The 22,190-nt window shown below is 39.8% G+C and overlaps 1 protein-coding gene across 1 annotated transcript; it reads left to right on the top strand.

Moving 5' to 3' along the window:
- Positions 1–21,334, top strand: LOC139613762 (doublecortin domain-containing protein 2-like). Its single transcript, XM_071470626.1, has 9 exons — positions 1–791; positions 1,546–1,600; positions 4,622–4,698; positions 4,958–5,092; positions 5,392–5,541; positions 6,753–6,807; positions 8,695–8,872; positions 18,913–18,983; positions 19,614–21,334. Exons 1-9 carry the CDS (start codon positions 505–507, stop codon positions 20,628–20,630), a joined length of 2,025 nt encoding a protein of 674 aa, XP_071326727.1. The 5' UTR covers positions 1–504; the 3' UTR covers positions 20,631–21,334.
- The last annotated feature ends 856 nt before the right edge of the window (positions 21,335–22,190 follow it).

Genomic DNA, 22,190 nt, shown 5'->3' with positions numbered 1-22,190 from the left:
CGGCGTGTTCCCATAGATACATCCCAACAGATGAGCTCCCATGATGCCCAGCCCTGCATCGTGGGGAAACCACACAGACCCGCTCGGCTTTCGCCATCACCTGCTGCGTATCCGCGCACACGAAGCGGATAGCTCTGCACCGCCCCTGCTGCAGCGGATTGAGATTCTGCAAAACTCATGGATAGCTCACATTTATAACGCTGGGTCACAGCCGTAGTTAGATGCATGTAGTCCTATTTTTTTTTTTTTTTTAGTTATTTACCTTCTCCTTTTGAGTAGCATCTGCTCCCGGACACTTTTCTCTCCAAAAACACTGACCTCCCTGAAGATAATCGTGCCGCCTCCAACACCACTCAACCCGAAACATTTGGCCAGGATGGACCAGCTCTAATGTCATTATAATGGCCTGTAAGCTTTTGTCTCGCAGTTGGGATCAACCCGTTGTCAGATTATTATAACAAAGATCTCTCACAGTTGCGCGCCAGCCTGTCGTTACGCAGGAGGATGAGCTCGGAGAAGCCAAACTTTCTGTCCCAGCCGGTGGTGAAGAACATTTTCATGTTCCGAAACGGCGACCCCTACTATGAGGCTCGTCGGATAGTGATCAACCAAAAGAGGGTGTCCAACTTTGAGACTTTGCTGAGAGAGGTGACCGGCGGGATAAAAGCCCCGTTTGGAGCCGTGAGAAACATCTACACACCGAGAGGAGGACACAAGGTGGACTCTTTGGAGAACCTGCAGAGCGGGGAGCAGTACGTCGCTGCTGGGAGGGAGAGATTCAAAAAGCTGGAGTAAGACACAACTACGATAACTACTTTCAAATGGCTTTCTCACAGCCCTCAAGAATAATGCATCAGTGCGTAAACACTGGTTCATACACACCGGCCTGATGCAGGTGTGGGTTACTCAGGTCTGCAGGAGAGCTGCTGGTCCGCTGCAGTCAGACACTTACACACAGACCTGTTGACAGAGTCATGGTCTTCAAATTTATGTGACTCAACAGTTTTGCACCAGATCTGAGTCACAGCATGAGGCAGGTGAGATCAGCCCTGTAAATAAGTGGGCTCTGCCCTGGCCTAAAAAAAAAGTTGGACTAAATGCAGCAGGCAATGAGATTTGTTCAGTGAGTTATTCATAGAATACAGTGGTGAGGCAGGTTGAGTGGGAAGGTTCTCTGGAGACATGAGCTTTGTTCACTTTCACCATGTTCTTTGACACGGGTGTTTTAAATATCCAGGGGGAAGGTACTGGGTGCTGTACTGTGGATATGCTCTGCTGCACAACTGAATATATAATAAACTTTAATAGCCACCAATCAACTGTACCTCTGTGAAAAATCAGATCTAGTGCAAGAGATGATAAATACATCTCTTTACTTTCAGTGAATATGTTTATACTTATTGTGCATAACAGGGAGCTACATACTAGTTATTCCTCTTTAGCTGGTTAGTGCTTAAATAAGAGCTAGATATTACTTTAAAAAAAAAAAAAAAAACAGTGTGCTCTGAATGATTAATCTACTTCTTTTTTATCTTCTATCTACAGTTACCTACAGATCGGCTCCAGAAAGAGGAGGATGCTGCAGACTCTTCCGATGCAGGTAATGAGAAAGTCCTGCCTTCTTTCAGTTTTTGAGAAAGTTCTCAGAAAGTTAGTGAAGAAAGGGAAGTCCCTGTTGAAACAATCAAACAAAATGTCTGCTGCTCAACATATTCTGCTTGTTCTCGGTGTTGTGCAGCAGCATGGTGAGTACGCAGCAGCAATAGCTGTGCCTGCCATTCCCAATCATTCTGATCTTTGGCATCATATGAACACAATCTGCAGAGATGGAACCTGTTTACATAATTTACTTAGTCTTGTCAGTCATCCAGACAGTCCTGGACTGTGGTGGATGCTCATATGCCCTGGATCCTCGGGTTTAAAAAAAAGAAAAACACCCACATTCGAACATATTCGAGGATTCTTTTTCTTAATGTACAGTTGTGTAAGATCTGTGATGGTTTTAGCAACCACATGAGCAGCATAACCTTGAACATAGACACAGTGTTTCACTGTGCTTATTTTATTACATTAGATTTAGATTTGGAGATTACCCCTCGGTGGCTATGTTTTCGTAGCAGGGTTTCAGTTACAATATCTTTACTCAATCCAACTCTTCAACATTTGAAACTGCCACTAAATGCAAGATACATGAGGATTTGGGAGGATCACCTCTGCGCTCTTGGCCCCCACCCACAGTGTAAAGGTTTTAGAAAGATCATTTAAGCAAGGTGTAATGTTCAGCATACCTCCCCATTGTTCTCCATGAAGAATCACTTTGTTGCTGTCTCAGTGGCCATGAATTATTAACTTATGGTTCATAATCATCCCTCCGATCAATGCATCTTTAATCACCAGCTATGAAGTCACAGCCATAACAAGGGCGGCTTAAAGTCAGGTTCATCTGTTTTCAAAGTCAACTGTGGGTTGTCTTTGCAAAAGCGAGTTAAATTTTTTTATGATAAAGTTTATTCTGTGGAAGGAACAGTAATGTGTACTATACTTAATATACCAAACCTTATTAACAACCTCTTTGACTTTTGACTCTGGCCTTGGAGTCAGAACCTCAGAAGCATTTGCTGTATGTGCATCCTGCCTGTCTCCACTGTAACATGTTAATGTTTTAAAGACAATCAGGAATTTCTCTCAGTGCTCTTGCATTTGTCTTATCACCCTCCAACAAGAAGCTTTTTCATCACAGAAAACCTGGAGGACTTGTTGTTGCTGCTGTGATTGGCGAGCATAAAAAGAACCTCTTTAGTTTGCAAGGACCCTTCTTCCTGTCGCTTACCCCACTTAACCTGGCTGATTGTGTTGATAATGACGAGAACTCTTAGCTCTCTGGATGCTTGGTTGTTTTTTTTTTTTTTTTTTTTTTTTTTTTTTTGTCGTATTGATTTTGGGATAGACTAATGAAGATTTAAGTTAACTACCTTTGATGAACCATTCTGTATGTGCGCACAGCTCAGCAGGATGCAGCTTCTGCAAATAGTTCCTACTGCACAGATGTACTTTTTTTGCACATAGTAGATCTTTTATTTATTCCTTTTCCCTTCCACCTTGTAATTAGTGTTTTTGCTGCTCTATGTTTGATTGGATATGCTCTAGAGGACCCACTTTAAGCAGTGCTCAAACCTGCATGGTTATCATAAGCAGTGATGTAAGTGTACCAATTGATGATTTAATTGAGATGGAAATTGGCCAGTGATTTCCACCAGCAATCGAAATACAGAGTCTCGAATCTGCAGTCTGCAAATGGAATTATAGTGAGATGTAGTGAAAGTGAAAGGTGTTTCCTTGGTCTTGGTTTCCTGTTAAAAGTGCTATAGGATTGATCATTTGACTTATTGAAGCTGTGTACGCTTGGCATTAACAGCACTAAGTGATGTTGTCTGCCAAACGGGAGCTGAGTGGGCTTTCTCCCACTTTACGATAAAAGATCACGCGCTGATGAAAAATCGCTGCCAATAGAAAAACAAACCCAGTACTTGTGATAGCTCCCTAGGGACTGATTGATGCCTTGCCTGTTTCTGTTTGTTTCTGGGTTGGACCAGTTACCACCTGTGTTGTTTACACTAGTCTATACACAAGAGGTAAATGGTTAAAATGGAAGTGCAGCTGCATTTTTTTTTAACAAGCAGCATTTTCTGGTTTTGATTATTTTAGGAGTTATGTGAATTAGAATGCATTTTAATGTTTTATGATGTGTTATTTGTACAGTTTTAACCATAGACATGGGGCTTAAACTCTATAACAAGAGCTGGGCCTTATGCATGGTTACTGGCATACCTCTGAATATGTCCAACACCTTGTTTTATGAAGCACTTTTATTTTTTAATTCTACATCTGACCTTCACACCTCTGTTTCCAGGGTGCACTCACAGACCCCAAAGGACTTTTAATATGCCTCCTCCCTTATCTCTGTCTCTCACAGGATCCAAATCTCAGTCTTGGAGTCACAGTGGGTTACCAGGTGTTATAGGGGAGGACCTGCAGAGCGCACTCTCTGCAGCCTCACAACCTCAAAGGATCACAGGCAGATCATGCTTTTGCTGTCAGATTCTTTCAGTGATTAAAATGACTCTTTCTCTTTGGATTTAGGGGTAAAAGCTTTTGATGTCCCTTGTATTATTAACTGAAACTTCTCACATCAAAAGAATATTAAAAGTGTGGGTGGATTGAAAAAAGAGAGAGAGAAAAAGCATAACAATATACATAGAGTAGTCTACAATAAACACACAATGCTACATTAAACTGCTGCCACCCCTTTTGGCTCTGATTCTTCAAGCACTTCTGCCTCTAGAGGATGTACTGTATCAGCCCCATTGACCGCCCTGACATGGGCAGCTATATTTAGGAGCTGAAGTTAGCTTCATTGTTGTCCTCACCAACTAGGATATCAACACTGAGTCCAGTGTTAGCATTGGTCCCTAAAGAAAAAGTCCCTAAATGTTTGCACCGATCTGTTTTTCTGAGCCTCCACTGGGAATTACAAGAGGTGTCCTTAAATCCCAGCTGGACACACGCATCTGCTAAAAAACTTCCAAGCTTTCATAGGTTCATGACATGACTTCTGTTTCAGGCCAAACCACTGCCACAGAATCGATTCATTGTGTCCGCTCGATTCCTGAAACCCATCAAGGAGCCATGCACAATATTGTAAGTTGAAGTTCCCATATTTCACACTCACCATTTTACATCATTTTACCACAGTCCTAAACTTTTGATTTTGACTGCAGAGTTTTCAGATTCACTTATACACGCTACATAATAAGTATACAAAAGTGTAACTGCCACTGTATTTGACTGTGTACCCAAGTGGGATGTAATGTGGTGACTGCTGATGTCATAAGGAGACACCACGCTCACTGTCACCGTTGCTTGTCACTTTCTAACCATATGTACTTTCTTCTCGTAGCGTGGTAGCAAATGGCGATGTACTGAACCCTGCAATGAGGCTGTTGGTCCACCAGAGGATGCTGGGCCAGTTTGACAAAATACTAGAGATGATCACAGAGAAGATGGGTTTGAGAGTCCTGGGGGGTGTTCGAAGGTACCACTTACAGTAGTGCACATGCTGAACATATGGACTGTTTTCTTTTCTTCCTGCATGAAGATATAATGTCTGTCCTACTTGTTGACAAAATAAATCAGCTCAGAACTTCAGATTTATACCACATGTTCTTCCTTTACAGCAGATGATCTAAATGAATTTACATATAAATGTAAAAGAGAATTTTCCTCAAACTGCTTCAAGTCAGTTATGTTATGTTGACTAACTTTGCACTTGTATGTGATACACATATAGACACAATAATATGGTTGTTAGTAACTTAACTTTGTGTGCTGTAGTCTCTACACCGATGAAGGCCACCAGCTGACTGATGGGAATCAGCTGGAGAGTGGTCAGCTTTATGTGGCTGTGGGAAGAGAAAAGTTTAAGAAGCTGTCCTACAGTGACCTCCTCTTCACCAGACCAAGAGGGACAAGGAGGGTCAATGGGTAAGCATCGCGTTACAGAAAATAGGCTGGACTAACACTTTATCTGAAGATACAGATATCTTGATAGAAAGTTATTTCATCAGTCAAACATCTGCTTTATGTTACCTGCTTTCACAAACATATGGAAAAAAATGACCTTAAATGTATTGCCAGACCATCTTGGAGTGATACAGAAGGACATCATTTCATATTCTATTGTCAATTTATTGTTAGATTCATTTCGCTACAGGACACATCATCAGGAACCCCATTTAGGGAGGTTTGGGGCAACAGCAGTGCACTACATAGAGTCTTTATGGGAGGTGTAAGGGGACTTATAGTTTTCTTAGCAAAATGTGGTAAAATTTTTCCCTTTGGGCGACCCAAGTATTTGCCCCTGGTAACAGCATCTGCACACCGTTCCCACAATACAGACATGAAAACCTTGAAATTGCACAAAAGTTTGAAATTTTGCATGAAAATAGAGCCGACATAAAACTAACTGAGGTCCATTTTATACTTACGCCCTCCTATATATGGACTAAACTTCTCAAACAGTGACTTTTTATTGAGTAAGGTATCTCAAATAATTATTTTAACATACACTAAACAACACTGCAATGATGCACACTGTTAGTATCTATCAGTATGTAGAGCCTTGAGTTTTTCATCAAGAGTTGTGGAAATTTAAGAATAGAATACTATGACTACAAGAGACAGTTCCTAGAGACTGTTTAGTTTGTGTTTGTAAACTCTGTTTGGCAACTAATTGCTCCTCCAGGACTAATATCTTCTTTCAAATCTCCTGAAGGCTACATCCCTTATAGTTCTGTTATAGTATCAAGAGGAATATTTGAAAATGTTTTCTTATGATCAATGAACAAAACCAAAATAAGGACAAAAATGTATAATGCTTACCATTTTTCAACCACATATTGAACTTAAAGCTATGTCATTTGTCAGATTTTAAAATATTAGACTAAAATATTACACTATTAAACATTATTGATATTACAGATATTTGGTCAATTAGAGCATCACTGTTTAATCAAATAGTACACAGTACAGTGTTTAAACATCAATTATCATTCAACTCTCCAATTTCTCTTTTTTAGATGAATTGTAGTTGCACTGGGGTTTTCAAAATGACTTGGTTAATTTCAGGTGCATGTGTTCATGGATCAGTGTTGTCACATCATGTATTCATGTCTTTTTGTCTGTTTTGTCCACAGAATGAAAGCTTACTCTCTTCCACCTATCTACAGATTCTCCAAGCAAAATGGAAATGTAAGCTTTATATGCCTTATGTATGAATTATTTAGATTATTAAATTCAATATTTTACAAACCCTTTAAGTTGAGCTAAGAACAATGTTTCTGATTGGATTTTTGTTGTGTGTGCATCTGCAAGTGCATGATGCCAGACCTGCATTTACACACACTGTTTGGAGGAACAGCTTAAAACGACTTTAGAATCCTTATAGACATTCATGTTCGCCTCGTTATCTGTGTGTTCATTTACCAGGAGTTTTGCAGGGCTGTGGGAGCTGTAGTAATAAATGTCGGAGTATTCCTCAGTACAGAAAATTGAATTTGTACTATTTTATTGAATTTATCAATGACTCTGACAGAATGAGACAAAATAAAATGTGTGCTCGCACCGTTTTTAAGATATGAAACATTGCATTTTCAGGCACAGTCTTCAGCAGCCCTTTAACCTTCCGAATGAGCCCAGAGTGGAGATAAATTAATTTGCACATTGTTTTTGCACATTTGTACAAGCAAAACAGACATTGTTGTCTCATCAGTCACTGTGCAACAGACATTCGGCAACATTCACTTTATTTAACTCTGGTACTCTTATATTTCTACTACCTTTGCCAAAGAAGTAAAAGAGGTGACATAAGCAGAGGTATGTAGGTAGGTCTACCTTAGTGCTGGCCCAACATGAACAGCTATTTGAACAGCATTTTCTATTGTATTTTTGTGAGTTCATTAAAAATCATTTTTACACTGGTACATACTGCCTCCAGGAAACAGCCATATTCCCTTTCCAACAGTGACAGCTCTCAGCTCTCAACTGCTCCTGCCTATTCGCCTTGTATATGTTTCCAAACTAACTGTCAGCCATATAAATGAAGGCTTTACCATCCTAAATAGTGGTACAAGCTCACTTAACTACTGTGTGAGCAAAGTTTAACAGTGCAGGTGGTGACTGGCTGACATGTTGTCCTCTCAGGACTTAGCGTATAGTGTGTGCCCACCACCGAGACTGTTCAGTACTACAAACCTACAGTATACAAACTGTACAAACATGACTCGACTCAGCTGCTGCTGATGCCAGCTCTCATACTCATACAGACTTGTTGCCTCAGCTGCAGCCTGAAGAGACAGCTTTAAAGCTTCATGGCTCACAGGATGGTCCATGGTTCACTCAGTGCCTGTAGCCTGATTTCCTCCTGCCGGTAGACTTTGGAGAGACACAACTTTTATTGTGTGTTAGTGTTGATTATTGTTTTGCATTTTGACTTATTTTTGACTTAATACTTGTTTTTACTTGTATTTTCCTGCTACTGTCATGACAACATGTATACAAGATGATGGAGTTTTGCTATATTGTAAAAATACTTTAACAAAATTATCAGAGTGAGTTAAGTAAAAACACTAATTGATTTCATAATTTATCAGCTTCAAGTAGCCTGCTGCTTAATATTTAGGAGGATAATGAAGCATATTGTTTTACTTCCACTTGATAGCAGTGTATCACATTAGTGTGACCTGCACTCTGTGGCCTGAAGGGTGCACAACTCAGTACTGGAAAACATGAAATGCTTAAAATACTCAATACATTTATAAGTCTGCATCTGGTATATACCAAGGGAAAAGACACTTGAACATCCCAGCACTACCGCCTTGTCACTTAATGCTGAGTTAAACAACATTTTTTGGGGCTATTTATTATCACATTTATTTCCCCAAGCGCAAGCCAGTTTACATCACAAAGTAAACACTGCAAGCACTCGCTCCTGTCAAAATGCCTTTCAGATAAACAGATGCAGCTAAGTAAAATAAAAAGTGTCACCTCTCTCCTTATTTCCATACTGTATATACCTTTATAATTGCTCATGGTTTTCACAAGTTTCTCATCAACTGACTAGACTTCCACCTCTCCCAGAATAAGTCCGCAGCTCAGGGCAGTGGAGATGGAGACTCCAAGAATTCCCCTCCAGGCCACATCGGACACAACAAAGAACACCTGTCCTCCATCGTCAGAGAGATCTCTCAGGCCAGACTCATGTCCTTCAGGAAGAGGAGAAGCGGACAAAGAATGACCCTCAGCATCTCTGACAATGGTAACATAGGAGCAAATAGAACCATATGATAATTGTGTTTATACAAGATATGATAATATGTTCATGTTCTGTATTAATTATACTATTATAATCAACAATAGCCTTATTAATTACTTCTAACAGCACTTTTCAGTTGCCCGACAAAAAGATGTGATAGATGTGATGTGACAACATTTTAAAAAGGGCTACCGAGGTAGAAAATGTGTGTGTGTGCTGTTTGTAAATCCATGACAAAGTGAATATCCAGGTGGGTGCATAGATGCGTACATATCCCCCCTAATACACGGCAATGTGACACTGACATATAGTAACTGCTACCCAGCTTTTTAGTGTTTGTATGTCTGATTTGTCTTCTCCCATAAATAATTACCACAACATGCAGCACAAACAGGGCTGTACAGCCTACAGTTAGGATTAAGGTAAAATATAGAGATGCATGATGTAATGCATGGTCTTTGAAATCTTATGCAACCTGCTGCAGTCTTAAATGCCCACACAGTGGCACTGTTGCTCTGTAAAAAAAAATACTAGAAATATTGAAAGTAGGTCTAGTATGATGACATTAAGCACTATTACAAGAAATACATTATGTCATCTCCTGGGCTTATGAGCAGTCTGTTATAATGTCCCGCAGAAACTCTCTACTTTTGTGCTTTTGGGCAACTGGCACTCCTCCCATCATTATGATGTATTCTTGCTCTGGGAGCCGAACAGATTTTTTCCATGAATGGCATATGTGTTGTTTACAGTAACAATGGGCGCAAGAAATTGAGGCTTTGTGTCAAATTCTTTTGATGAAACTATTCACAGGAAAGGGGCAGTTGGATTTTCTACAGACTGCTGCTGACCTTATTGTAACTCCTACTGCGGTATGAACCACATTACGTCATCCTGTGGCTCATGATAGATGTGGCCTGTTTTCTCCTCTGGCAGGAGAGTTGACAGCAGAAGCCCAAAGGAGCGTGGAGAATTGTGTCTGTGGTTCAGGGGAGCTGGCATTTTGCATCAAAAGAGAGGGAATAAGGAATGTGTGTGTGTGTGTGTGTGTGTGTCTGTGTGTGCATGTGTGCATTTGAAATCGGTAATGTCACCCTCAAAATCCTCTGTACATCAGATTGTGTGGCATGTCATATTATAGGCAGAGAAAACGATGTTGCATTATTGGTCCCCTTGGGTGACATTGACCAAAGATTAAATTAACAGACAAGACAGCTCGGAAAACAAGATCAGGCACTAGATGAGATTGTTGGACTGTCTTAGAGAGCATATCACATTCTCATGAACCCTCCACTCTTTGACCTATAAAGTCTTTTCTTAAATGCTGTCATGCTTACAAGAAACAATATTTTGCTTTTTCGTTGCCAGGCGCCGTGGAGGTAATGCAGTCTGTGTATGGCACTTAATCTGTGTCTGTCCATGGTGCTGAAAAAGACTTTGTTCCAAAGAAAATCAATGCTAAAATATTATCTGTCCATTTGGCTTCTCCATAGCTGCATGTTGGCTCACCACAAACAAATTAGTAGGTAAGTTTAGTGTTGTGGTCTTTGTTTGTCCAGTTTAGCTTCTCAGTAGGAACATAGTGTTCATATCACCTCTGTTTAGTGATTCGCAGCAGAGCAGAGGTGTTTTTGGTGTTATTTTCCCCCGTGGGGAAATCCTGCCCTGGTTGGGTATGAGGTAAACACATCCCGTTCTGCTGCCAAAGGGAACACAGCCAAAAAGTTGGCTGACTGGCAGAGGCTGTGGAAAGAACACAGCATGAAACCCACACTTCAGATCTCTGGTGTGCTGGAACGTTGGAGGGAAAACAAAAGATTATTATAAAGGTGTCGTGTGATTGTAAATGTATTTGCGCGAGAGGGACGGGGGAGAAAGGGCCCGAGAGATGCTCAGAGAGAGATGAGAGAGAGTAGAAAAAAGACAAATGAGACGGAGCGACCCCGTAACTTGAGATTCGCCCTCTGTTCTGTGCCGACTCTGTTGTGACACTGAGGTTAGTTTGCGTGTGTGTGCCTGTGCATGTGTGTCGGTACGCCAGTCCCCATTATTCACTGTCTATCAGCTGCTGGGAGTCAGACTGAGGATGACTAGAGCAGTTTCTATGTGTTGCATTGTAAAGCTTCTGACTTTTCTGCTTCATTAGAGTGAACACAGTGGTGAGTGGCAGCAGAGACGAGGGGGAGGCGGTGAGGCAAGTCATGCAGCAAAGGTCATGGAATGAATTTGAACTCACTATAACAAAGACGTTTGGCTTAAAAGACTTAACCAACAAGACACATTGCCTGTCGTATGCTTCACCCAACAGAGTTATACTTTATAGTAGCTCTTTTAAACTGGGTAAATTGTTATGTCCAGTTTGGCCAATGTTGGCTTTTTCTTTCAAAAACACATTCGTGCTCTGTTTGTAACCAATTAGCAGTTGTTGCTAACCTCAAAATAGAAATAGGCTTTTTATTAGTGTTCATTTTATCAGAGGGCTCTTGTGATCAGTTCAGTTTAATGGTTCAGGGGCGAGAAGAAGTGAAGAGAGCAGCAGGAATGGGAAAGGGGAGAAGAATAAAGGATCGGAGAAAAAGGACAGGAAGAGATGATAAAAGAGGAGGTTAAAGAAGAGGGAATAAAAGCTTGAGATGATGAAGGGAGGAGAACATTATGAGGAAGCAGAAGGGAGGAAAAAAAGAAGAGCACAGGTGGAATCAAATAGTGAATACGATGAATAGGCTTGAGATGGTGGAGCACGAGCGCTGGGTGTAAAGAAAGGCACAGAGAGATATTGAAGGGCACAGGGATGGGTGGGGTTTGGATAATTGCCTTTCATTTGGATAATCTCTCCATTTAGAGTCATCAAAGCAGAATTTTACTTGTCTCTGTCCCCGTGCTGGGGCCAAATTGCTGCTCTGAAAATCAACAAAAGAGCCTTGTACTTCAAGAAGGACGGACAGATAGAAAGGTATGGACGAGAGGAGCGAGAGAGGAAAGGCAATGAGAGAGGGAGGGAAGCTGACAGCGAGGGAAGTGTGTCTTCTGATTATCTGGACCCTTGCATGGGTTGTACATGCCTCTGTGCATGCATTAATAAGGGGGCACACTATTGTAGGCTTTTTGATTCGCAAAATTATGCCTTTCCTTTTCAGGTCTAACCTGAGCATGAGCAGCATCTTATTATCTCGGGATAATGGTGAACATTCAACCAATATTGGTCGATGACATACAGGTTCATTCAGTTCATGCTCTTTGATGCAATGGGAAATGTTTTTGAAGCTCCCTTGCACTTTCAGCAGCCTGAAACCCAGTGACACGCTAAACAAGAACGGCTTCAAACTATGTAAGAGCAGTACGTCCTAATAGTAAATTTTAGCATTGAAACCTCAAGGGCATCCACTTTACGCCAAACCACATGTTGTGAATAGTCCCTTTCATGCGCTAGGCCCCATCTTTGAATGTATTGTAGCCGGAGCCAGTTCAATTAATGCTACATGACAGATCCACATTATGTCTGTTTCCGCTCTGTTCCTTGAAGGGACTTTTGATTTGAAGTCAAGAAAGTTTTAAGTTCAGGTATCTTTGAGAAAAAAAAAAAAAAAAAAAACATTCTTGGTTTTATCTACAAGTTGAATGTGAAAAAAATGAAGATTGCTGCATATGTGAACACATGTGTGTGTCTGTGTGTGTGTATGTATGTATGTGTGCCTTTGCAAATGCACCAGCCATCCAGCCAGATGAGCCTTCTGCCTCTGGCGTCATAAAATGTGATGCTGCCTTGGGGAATTAGCCCTGTTAGCATATGTTTCTATAATGCCTGTCAGCATCAAAACAGCCTTAGGAGGCAGGAGACATGTACACAAAGAGGCCGTGTGTCTTAAATCGTGTGCCTGTGTCAAAAAAAAAGAGGCTAAGCTGTGAAGGATGAGAGATGGCAACATTTAAAGGAAGTTTTTTTTTTTTCTTTGAGAGTGTGGTTTGTGAGCACTGTTTCTAAAGCATTTCTGTGTGTTACGTGCATGCCTGTGTTTCCATGACCATCCTTCCCTATCCCTCCTTCATTCTTCCTCTCCTTTCATCTCCCCCTTTTCACTACAGCAGAAAAAAAAGGTTCTTCATGACCCTTTGATGCAGGATTACTGGATTAAAGAGCAGGGTAGCTGTACTAATCTGTCACATTAATCTGTTAACAAGAGTTTCAGCTGTGACATACAACAGCGCCAGCTACGCCATACAAAGTGTAAGGTTAGGGTAACGTATGACACTTTAAATGACACAAATTTTCTTAACATCTGTCACTTCTAATCTCGCCCGCTTTGCACGTTTTAGGACAGTTTTGAGGTTGAGCTGGTAGACGTGCATCTGAGGCAGCACTGATAGGAGCATCAGCATCTGCAGGGTTTGTATCAGCCTGAGACTGTGAAACAACTTTGACACGCAGTCTAAATGGCAGGAGTAAATATCCTGCATTTATGGAGATGTGAAGTTTGCATTGTGTGCTGGAGCCGCGCTTAGGAGGGCATCTGAAGCTGCTGTGCTGCCAGAGCTAAATGCTCGGTGCTCGTCACATAATGCACTCACACAAACCTTGCTGTGTATTCCTATCATTTCCCAGTTTTAGTTCAAATCATTGTACTTTAGGGGTCAAAGAGGATAAGACAAACATATTGCTTTAATGATCAAATATTGAACCATATCCAGTGATACTGATGCTATTGGATGGTAAGACTTTATAACATAAAATAACTGCATTTTAGAGCACTCATGCTTCTGTGTGTGTGTGTGTGTGTGTGTGTGTGTGTGTGTGTGTGTGTGTGTTGAGAAGAAAGAAAAATCCAATTTTAATGTCTGTTCATATTTCACTGATTAGACAGAAGCCATTTGGAATAAAATGTTCATATAATAGAGAGACTGGATGGCAAGGTTTCATGTAACTTAGAGAAAAGTGAAAGAGAACAAACTCCATGAATTATTAAAATATTTAACTGAAGCCATGACCTTTATAAGTATTACTCGGCCTGTCTGACTGCAACACTGCCAAGCAGAGCTTTCCTCTGATTTAATGTCAAAGCTATTTAAACACAGAGCTGCACATAAGAGGCATTTTCTACACGACTGAAAGGGTTCACTCTAGAGATAATGTATGGTATTTTTTTTATACCTTTAGTGGATCCTACATTTCCTATAATGCAAGTCAATAAAAAATGTCACTACAAAAGCTTCCTCTTTACTTCTGCGTCTCATGACAAGTAAGCTGAACGTTGTGTGTAAAATCTATGACGAACCCTTTTAATAGAATAGTTGTGTCTTTTGAGTCATGAGTTTAGCATTACCAGTTTCGTCAGTTGGGTATGCTCTGCTGTGATATGGTGGATTGTTGAACTTGTGCACATTCATGTTTTTATGATGTCAGAGAATGAAACAACTGCATTACTTTTACTGGGACCATCCATCACCTTAACCCCAGGTCTAATGATTCTCTTGATACCCTCACTGTATGCTCTTCTGCCGTAATTACATGAACATGTATTGTGGTTATGCACGAGAGAGAGTGCCCAGTCATCACATTTTATACCAAGCATCTGGACTAGTTTGTCTGTGTCACATCACTGTAAACTCAGTACCAACTGGGCCTCTTTCATGGTAGCTGGCCATGCAGTCATTAAATGTTTTAACAGGGCCCTGGTCAGTGACTGGAGCACACTTGCTAAGTGGCAACATTTCATAATTACTGTTCAGAGTTACTACCCATGTTTGTTTTACACCCCACTATAACTCAGGCATGTGCTGACTGGGGTAAATCAGCTGGCTGTGTATAAGCAATATACTGTTCTGTGTGGTGATATGTTATGTAGAGTGATTTAGGTACATTAAATAGTGTGTCAAGGCTATCGCTGCAGAGCTAATCCACTCGAAGTAGAATTGGCTCGCAGAGGCCATGTCAACGATTTTTTCCATGCTTTGGTTTATAAGCATAAATTCACTGTTTATGAAAGAGGTGATTTGGATATTTACACCGTAACCTCTGCTGTGCAGGGATTGATTTTTCAGAAGTGGTTTTGAAAGAATAAAGATTGTGCAGCTGGAGAAACACTATTGACCATGACATCCAGAGCATTTCCAGGAAGAAGTCTTTCCAGTCTGCTTGTAAGGCAGATGTCAGCCTGTCAGAGGTAATAATGCCTGAGTGTCACATGGTTCATATGGACTACAAAAAGGATGCATTAACAATTGTGTACCCCATTAGACTGTGGTGATGGAGGCTTCATTTTGTTCAGCATTCATTTCCTTTCAAGGACTACACTGGCAAAACAACCTACTGTGGAAGTGACTTTGCACAGTAAATGTTGCATTCAGATATTTTTTTACGACGACAATACAAGAAGGGGAATAAATAGACAATGGGCAGACACTGATTGTTTTCTATTATGTACCTTTTGTTTTTGAGATCTTCAGTAGACTTTCTGAGTGGAAAACCCTCACTAATATGGTTTTCCAGTCGTGTCTCAACACCAGGGAAAGCTTTATTCCGTTCAATAGGTTTTCCCAGAAGTGTCACACCACTGAGGACATCTTCTAATCCTGGAAAACTGACATGACAGCTTATAGAGAAACTAGAATAAATGATTTGCACAACATTAAAAAGAAACAGCAGGTTTCCCCAGCACAGTGACTTCACAGTCGTTAAAAGCATCTTACATCCTCAATGAACCTATTCATGGTTCAATTTGCAGTGAAAAAAATGTATTTTTGAACCGGTCTGCTACAGATTTCCTGTGGAGTCAAGAACTTGATTGCACTGTATGGCTCTTACACACAAATGTTTCCTGGAGGAATGGAAAAGCTTTTAAACATGATATTAGACCCCACAATTCTCTGCAGGGCATGGATGCTTGCTCCAACTCTGCAGTGGAGGATATACTGATGTAATGTACATTGTCTCATTTGCCGTTAGAACTTCATGTTCTTCATAAAAAGATATGGTTCTTTTATTTTGTACAGCAAAAGAAAAGCTTTATTCACATGAATCTTTGTCCAACTCCCCGTTGAGTTTGAACTCACTGTTACAACTTCTGTAAACAAGAGATGATTGGTAACAATCCCTCATATCCTGCAGAAGGAACGGGAGGATGAACCATTCTTTGGCAGAATGTTGACAATGTAGTTCAGGTTCAGGGCTCATGTGAGCACAGGGAACCACAGCAGTTTGATTCTTGCTGTGTTACATGTTGTTTTTTTTAAATTAAGTCGATTGGTATAATATAGTCTTTACATTTCATGGAATAGTGTTTACATTATGTAATGTGGTGTACATTGCACATTGGATTTCCCTAGTGTGTTAGGGTTACTAGAGGTGACCGAGCACATCAAATGGAAACCCGGATCAAAGAAATGCTGCATGTTACTGTGTGTATCTGAGGTGTTATAAGTTAGTCCCCTAAAACTAAAATCCTGCAGAGTGGCATAATGTGTATGTGTGTATGTGTGTCTGTGTGTGTGTGTGTATGTGTGTGTGTGTGTGTGTGTGTGTGTGTAAAGGAGATGTAGAGTTTGCTTGTTGAGGAGTGGGAGGTTATTGCAGTTTACTACCTGCCATCACTTCATCTTCAGTTGTGTTTTATTACATTTCTCTGGAACACCAGCCATTTATAACGTTACCTTTCATGAGAATGGCAACGAGAGCCATTTCCGTGAGTAATTATACCCGCTTACAGTTGCATCCTTGTTTTACCTCACGGTGATGGATGAGATGTAGCATTACCTCTGAAATGTGGCTGTGCTCTGTCGCTGTTTGTGTGCCAATAGTGAAAGCAGGAAACTGCGTGAGTGGTTTTTGCCTGATTATGACAGAAGAAAAAAAGAACTGTCCAACCAATTGCAATGCCAGAACCAAATCTACTGGATTTAATGAAGAAGGGGGAGATTCTAAATATTGTATTTAATTTGATTTAGCATTTTCATGAGCCTGTGCCTCATCCGCAAATCACCTTAAGATGTTTGGAGTCGTAGCAGCTCATCCACTGCTTACTGCTTACACTCAATCGTTCGGCCCTCGCTCTTAATGAATGCAGCCGATTTCCATAAAATATTCTTAAAGAGGTCTGTTATTATTACCATAACGTTTCATCTCCTACCATAGCTAAACTTCAATCAGTTTTGCATTTGAAATGCATTAAATGTCTCCATAAACTCTTCTAATCTCTACCCGAGTCATTTTTCTTCTTTAACTGGTATGTGTAGAAAGAGAAACTAATATTAAAGACATTAATTACACTGTTCTTTTTTTCCCCCACTCTTTTGCCGCTTATTTCTGATTGGAAATTTCAGTCTCATCCAGTGTTTCAAAACAAGTGTGTAATTATGTTGTTTATCAGAGCGTATAGTTGTATTCCTCTTATGATGTTTAGGGTTAATTACTCCAAGGCCTTTGATGCACATGCTCACATGAAAACTGAAAATCCCCGTATTAATTTTGCACTCCAACAAACCTGCCTTGCTGAGCTGATTGCTTCAATAGAAATGAGTGTGGAGCTGCTATTGAGTTGCAGTGTGATGTCTTCATTTAAACACCGGGATCCACAGTATCACTTTGCAGTTGTTTAGACCATAAATGATGACAGGTGTTTCCTCAGGGGGCCAGGGGAAGATATTTTCCGTAGCGGAAACTCATCTTGTGGACTGTTATTAAGGCTCATCATATTTCTTTTTCTTTCTTTTTTTTTTTTTTTTTTTACTCTTGTCTTTTTGTGCTGCCATGGACCTATCTTCAAGTACTTCATTTAGTCTGTCTTACACATTGTGTCTTCTTTAAAGTAACTTGAAACTGTTAAAAATTTGAAAATTGAAAAAGCTTCAGCAAATCTCCAAATTAAAAAGAAAATGCAAGACCCATTTCTCCCTCCATGCTACCCTGAAAACCACTGTTGTGGATAAACATCAGCACTGGAATCTCGTTAATAGATTTAATAGATAGTGTTTTTTGTGAGTTTGTGCAGCAAAAGCTTTGGTTGAGGTAGAACAACCTCTCTCTTATAAAATATAGGCTACCTGTGGTGAGGGTCATTCTCTGTGGTGGTGATAATAATAACTATGATAAATATGACAGCGATCCAATCTGAAATTTGTATTCTGAATCTTCCCCCGGCCCTGAACTTCCCTGCAGCGCTCTTTCCTCCCTTCAGCTTGTAAAATGTTTACTGTCTCTTTGTGGCACACTTCCATTGTCTGGGGAAGTTGTTTACTTGCCTGAAAAAAAAAAAAAAAAAAAAAAAAAAAAGATGGGTGCTTCCCCCCTTTGCCACCAGGTGTCACTCTTGTGCTGTGTTTGTTCAAGCCTGTAAACACAGCTGCTGAATCAAAGCTGTATAATTTCAACAAGTCATTTACTGGGGGATGAATAAAAGCTCCCTTGTTTATATGAAAGGTTTTATGGATTTCTGAAATGATGTAATGGGCTCTGTTTTAGGGTCTTGAAAAGTAGTCAGGACATAAAGAATATTTAACCTGTTTAAATTACATTAGAGAATGAAAAGCAAACTGATGAGGATTTTACATGACAAGAGTGGCAATAAATTAGAATTAACCAGAACTTAGCCTATTTGTGGTTGTTACTTTGTGCTGTGCTTTATTTAGTCACTCACACACACAATGTCACTCAATGCATGACATATATATGTCATATATATATACATATATATTATTCATGTCCTTGATGTAAATATATATAAATATATATGAATGCATTACTTTCCTGCTTCTATTTCGTCTGATTTGGCCCCGACAAGTCGACTCATGCCTGTGTGACACTAAGATGACACCTATCACTCCTTCAAGTTACATTGCCTCTAACAAGTCCATTCAAGACACAATATCAGACATTAGGATGAAACACATTGATTTCTATATGTCATAATATCATACTTAAATTAAAGTTTGTTTGTTTTTTTATTGTTTTTTTTTACTTGAAAGAAACCAACCAAGAAGCCAGCTGTATTTACAATCAGCCTGGCTGCTTTGCTCAGTGCGCCCAGTTAAAATGTTTCCTCCCGTTTTCCCAGATGACCCAGATGCAAAGGCTGATGATGGAAACACTGATGACAAAACCCCTCAAGACCAGCCAGCGGAAGAGGTATAACATACAGGCGTGCATGTAATAGACTGTTGTAGGAACACAACAATGACACCTTTAAAGGAGAAGCAGGTACATTGTGTCCGATGTGCCATAATCTTTTGTGGCATGTTATTCTTTCTCTCGTGGGTGTTCTGTGAATATCTTGAAATGATTGTATATTTATATCAGCGGTAATTGGCTGAGTCTGATACATACAATCCTATTAAAATGAGCCATATCTTACATTTTCAACTGTAAATCCTTTAAATACAGAGTTAATAAGACTGGCTTGGAGGACTTGTTGAAATTAATACTAATATCACTCATGTGTTATGTGTTAAATACTTAATTAATCATTACCTAATTATATAATACTTGTCATTTAATTACCCATGAATCACATGAATTAATATTCATTTCCATTAGCTGATATACCATGGGACACTGTGAAACTCAAATGAATGTTTTTACTTAACTACTTGTTGCATATTGATTGACATCCAATTAAAAGGTTCTTAAAAGAAACACATAATCACTTGGTTTATAAGAGCCTATGACTACTTTGTCACTCTCTTTCAGGAAAATGTAGGTCACAGGGTTAAAATCTTTACAGCTGTAAATTGTTTCCGTGGTTTTATTTCATTACAGAAACCTGCAGATGATGATGGAAAAGCCGAAGAGAAGAATGTTGAAAAGGCAGGAGAGCAGGGTGAGGCTGCTGCCGAGAACACCACAGAAGAAGACGCTTCCAAAAGCAAAGAAGAGAAGGAGGAAAACAAGGAGACAAATGGTGAAATAGAGGGAGGGGAAGAGAAAAAGGAAACTGAAGAGCCAAGCAGTGAAAAAGAGGGAGGGGAAGAGAAGAAGGAAACTGAAAAGCCAAGCAGTGAAAAAGAGGGAGGGGAGGAGAAGAAGGAAACTGAAAAGCCAAGCAGTGAAAAAGAGGGAGGGGAGGAGAAGAAGGAAACTGAAAAGCCAAGCAGTGAAAAAGAGGGAGGGGAGGAGAAGAAGGAAACTGAAGAGCCAAGTAGTGAAAAAGAAGGTGAAGCAACAGCAGGAGCTAAGGAGAAAGAGGAGGAGGTAAAAGACGAAGTGAAGGAGGAGGTCACGGATGAGACTGAGGAGGGGGTTAAGAGTGAGGAGCAGGGGGCCAGCAGTAGCAACACTGATAAGAGCCAGGACAGTAAAGAGAAAGCGGATGGAAGCCATACATCTTCTGAGGGTGAAAAGGATGAGCAGGGCAAAAATACAGAAGAAGAGGTGCAAGATAAAGACAGCGGAAAGGGGGAGAAAAGCAGTAAGGACCAAAATAATGATGTAGACACAGAGGAGGAACAGAAAGAGAAGGAAAACAGCAATGACCCAGAGAAGACTCAGCCAGATAACGAGACAAAAGACACCGATAACGGCAGGAGTAACAGTAGCAACAGTAACCAGGAGGAAGATGGGAGCAAAACAAAAGAGGGAGCTACCAAAGAGTCAGGGGAGGAGGAGAGAAAGGTGAATGGAGAGGTCAGTGGACAAGATGATGAGGTGCAAAGTGAAGCAGAGCTGGACATGCAGGAGAAAAATTCAGCCAATCACAAAGATACGACAGGAAATGGAGAGAAAGCTGAGGACGGTGATAAAGAGAAGCAAGATAATAACAGGAAAGAGAAGGATTAGGAAAGAAAGAGAAAATGTCAAAGTCGCTGGATGAGCATTGCCGAAAATAGGAAGCAAAACCTTACAATACAATGTACAAAATAAGGAAAATGGCAGAGAAAATATTTACTAGATGTCCTTATAGAAGTTGCACTGAAAAGAAAACGGTTCCACATTGCTGAGCGAGTAATGGAATAGTTGAATGGCTGACTGCGAAATGATGTGAAATATAAATGATTTCAGGTATATATTCAAAAGCTATTCATCAAAACATTATCCACGTCTGAAAGAGGCAAAACTAATAAAAGCTATGCTAACATATTTTTATTTTACACTGTAGTGAGTGATACAGGGACAATGATAAGTAGTTGCAGTTGTGTTTTAAATGTTTAAATCCAAAACTATGAGTTTATTCTTAAGAGGTATGATTCTGCCAGCTGCTTGTTTTGAAAGACCTTGTATGTATGGTATTTTTGTCTGTTTCCCAAAGCAAGTGGTATAAATGAGCTTTGTCCATGAATACAATAAGCTATATAATAAGCTACTGTATGTATGTAATACTGTATGTGTCTGAATGTTAAGCTAAATTATATGATAATGAATGTAGTTTGAAAGTCTTCTTTATCAGGCTGTTCCAAATCATAATCCTTTGTTATTTAATCATTATGTCCCATGAATATTCATTTGTATGTATCTTCTACAAATAAATGAATAAGAAAACTACAGTTAGGGACCTTTAAAAGATGCTTTATTGTAACAGACTTTTCTACCTCGCTTTATCTCTGTCAATTCATTATAAATGACTAAAAAATGCTAAAAATACAATAAAACTTACGCTAGAGTCAAATTCAAATTCAACAGACAATCTATTATATGTGATATGGATGACGCATATGTGTCTTTTTTCTGCAGGAAAAATTTTACTTTTGTTTGTTTTTTTGTTTTTTTTGGAATGTAAATGTATTGTCATTCACGTTGCATTTTTGCTCTTATTTGGATCTTGTTTTAGACAACAGTAGTGAGCCCAGGAGATAATTTAGAGTTTAGAGTAAAGTTAATAAACTGTTATTACTGTACATGCTACATATACAGTGCTGGAAGAAGTATTTGCATCCTTCACTTTAAGTCACTGTTTGTACATACCATTAAGTACAAATACTCCAGACAAATACTTAAAAGGGGATATTTGTACATTTTCCTCTGTCACCAAACGTGGTGTCTTTCTGGGAGCGGGTGGTGGTGATAGTTGCTTGAGAAGAGCTTCAACCATCTTTTGGTTTATGAGACAAGAGTTTAAAATACACCCTGTGAACACGCTACATAAGTGGGTCACTTATGAAAAGTGATGAGACAGGCCAAGGCGAGCTGGTTAGTGTGCTAACTTCAGTAGAGGACAGTATGTGATAGAGACCAGAGTTATCATGGGCATTTTTTTTATCATTGCCAATGCCAATGGCATGATGAATGCCATTACCGTATGCTTTATATGCTTATAGGTATTTTAATGTTAATACAGAAAGTAACTAGTTACTATAATCACCCAATACATGTGATGAGTCAAAAGTACAATATTTGTCTATT

The sequence above is a fragment of the Trachinotus anak genome, unplaced genomic scaffold, assembly GCF_046630095.1.
Source record: "Trachinotus anak isolate AG129_WGS33_773 ecotype Australia unplaced genomic scaffold, CSIRO_AGI_Tana_v1 ptg000032l, whole genome shotgun sequence".
NCBI lineage: Eukaryota > Metazoa > Chordata > Actinopteri > Carangiformes > Carangidae > Trachinotus > Trachinotus anak.
Note: the sequence above shows the minus strand (reverse complement) of the source record. Positions and strands in the feature narration are given on the sequence as shown.

What these genes read in the sequence shown, in the direction of transcription:
- LOC139613762 (XM_071470626.1), top strand. Translation starts at nt 505, where the DNA reads ATGAGCTCGGAGAAGCCAAACTTTCTGTCCCAGCCGGTGGTGAAGAAC. An exon ending in GTCCTGGGGGGTGTTCGAAG is followed by an intron (nt 5,093 to 5,391) that starts GTACCACTTACA and finishes TGTGTGCTGTAG; the next exon opens with TCTCTACACCGATGAAGGCC. An exon ending in CCTCAGCATCTCTGACAATG is followed by an intron (nt 8,873 to 18,912) that starts GTAACATAGGAG and finishes CCGTTTTCCCAG; the next exon opens with ATGACCCAGATGCAAAGGCT.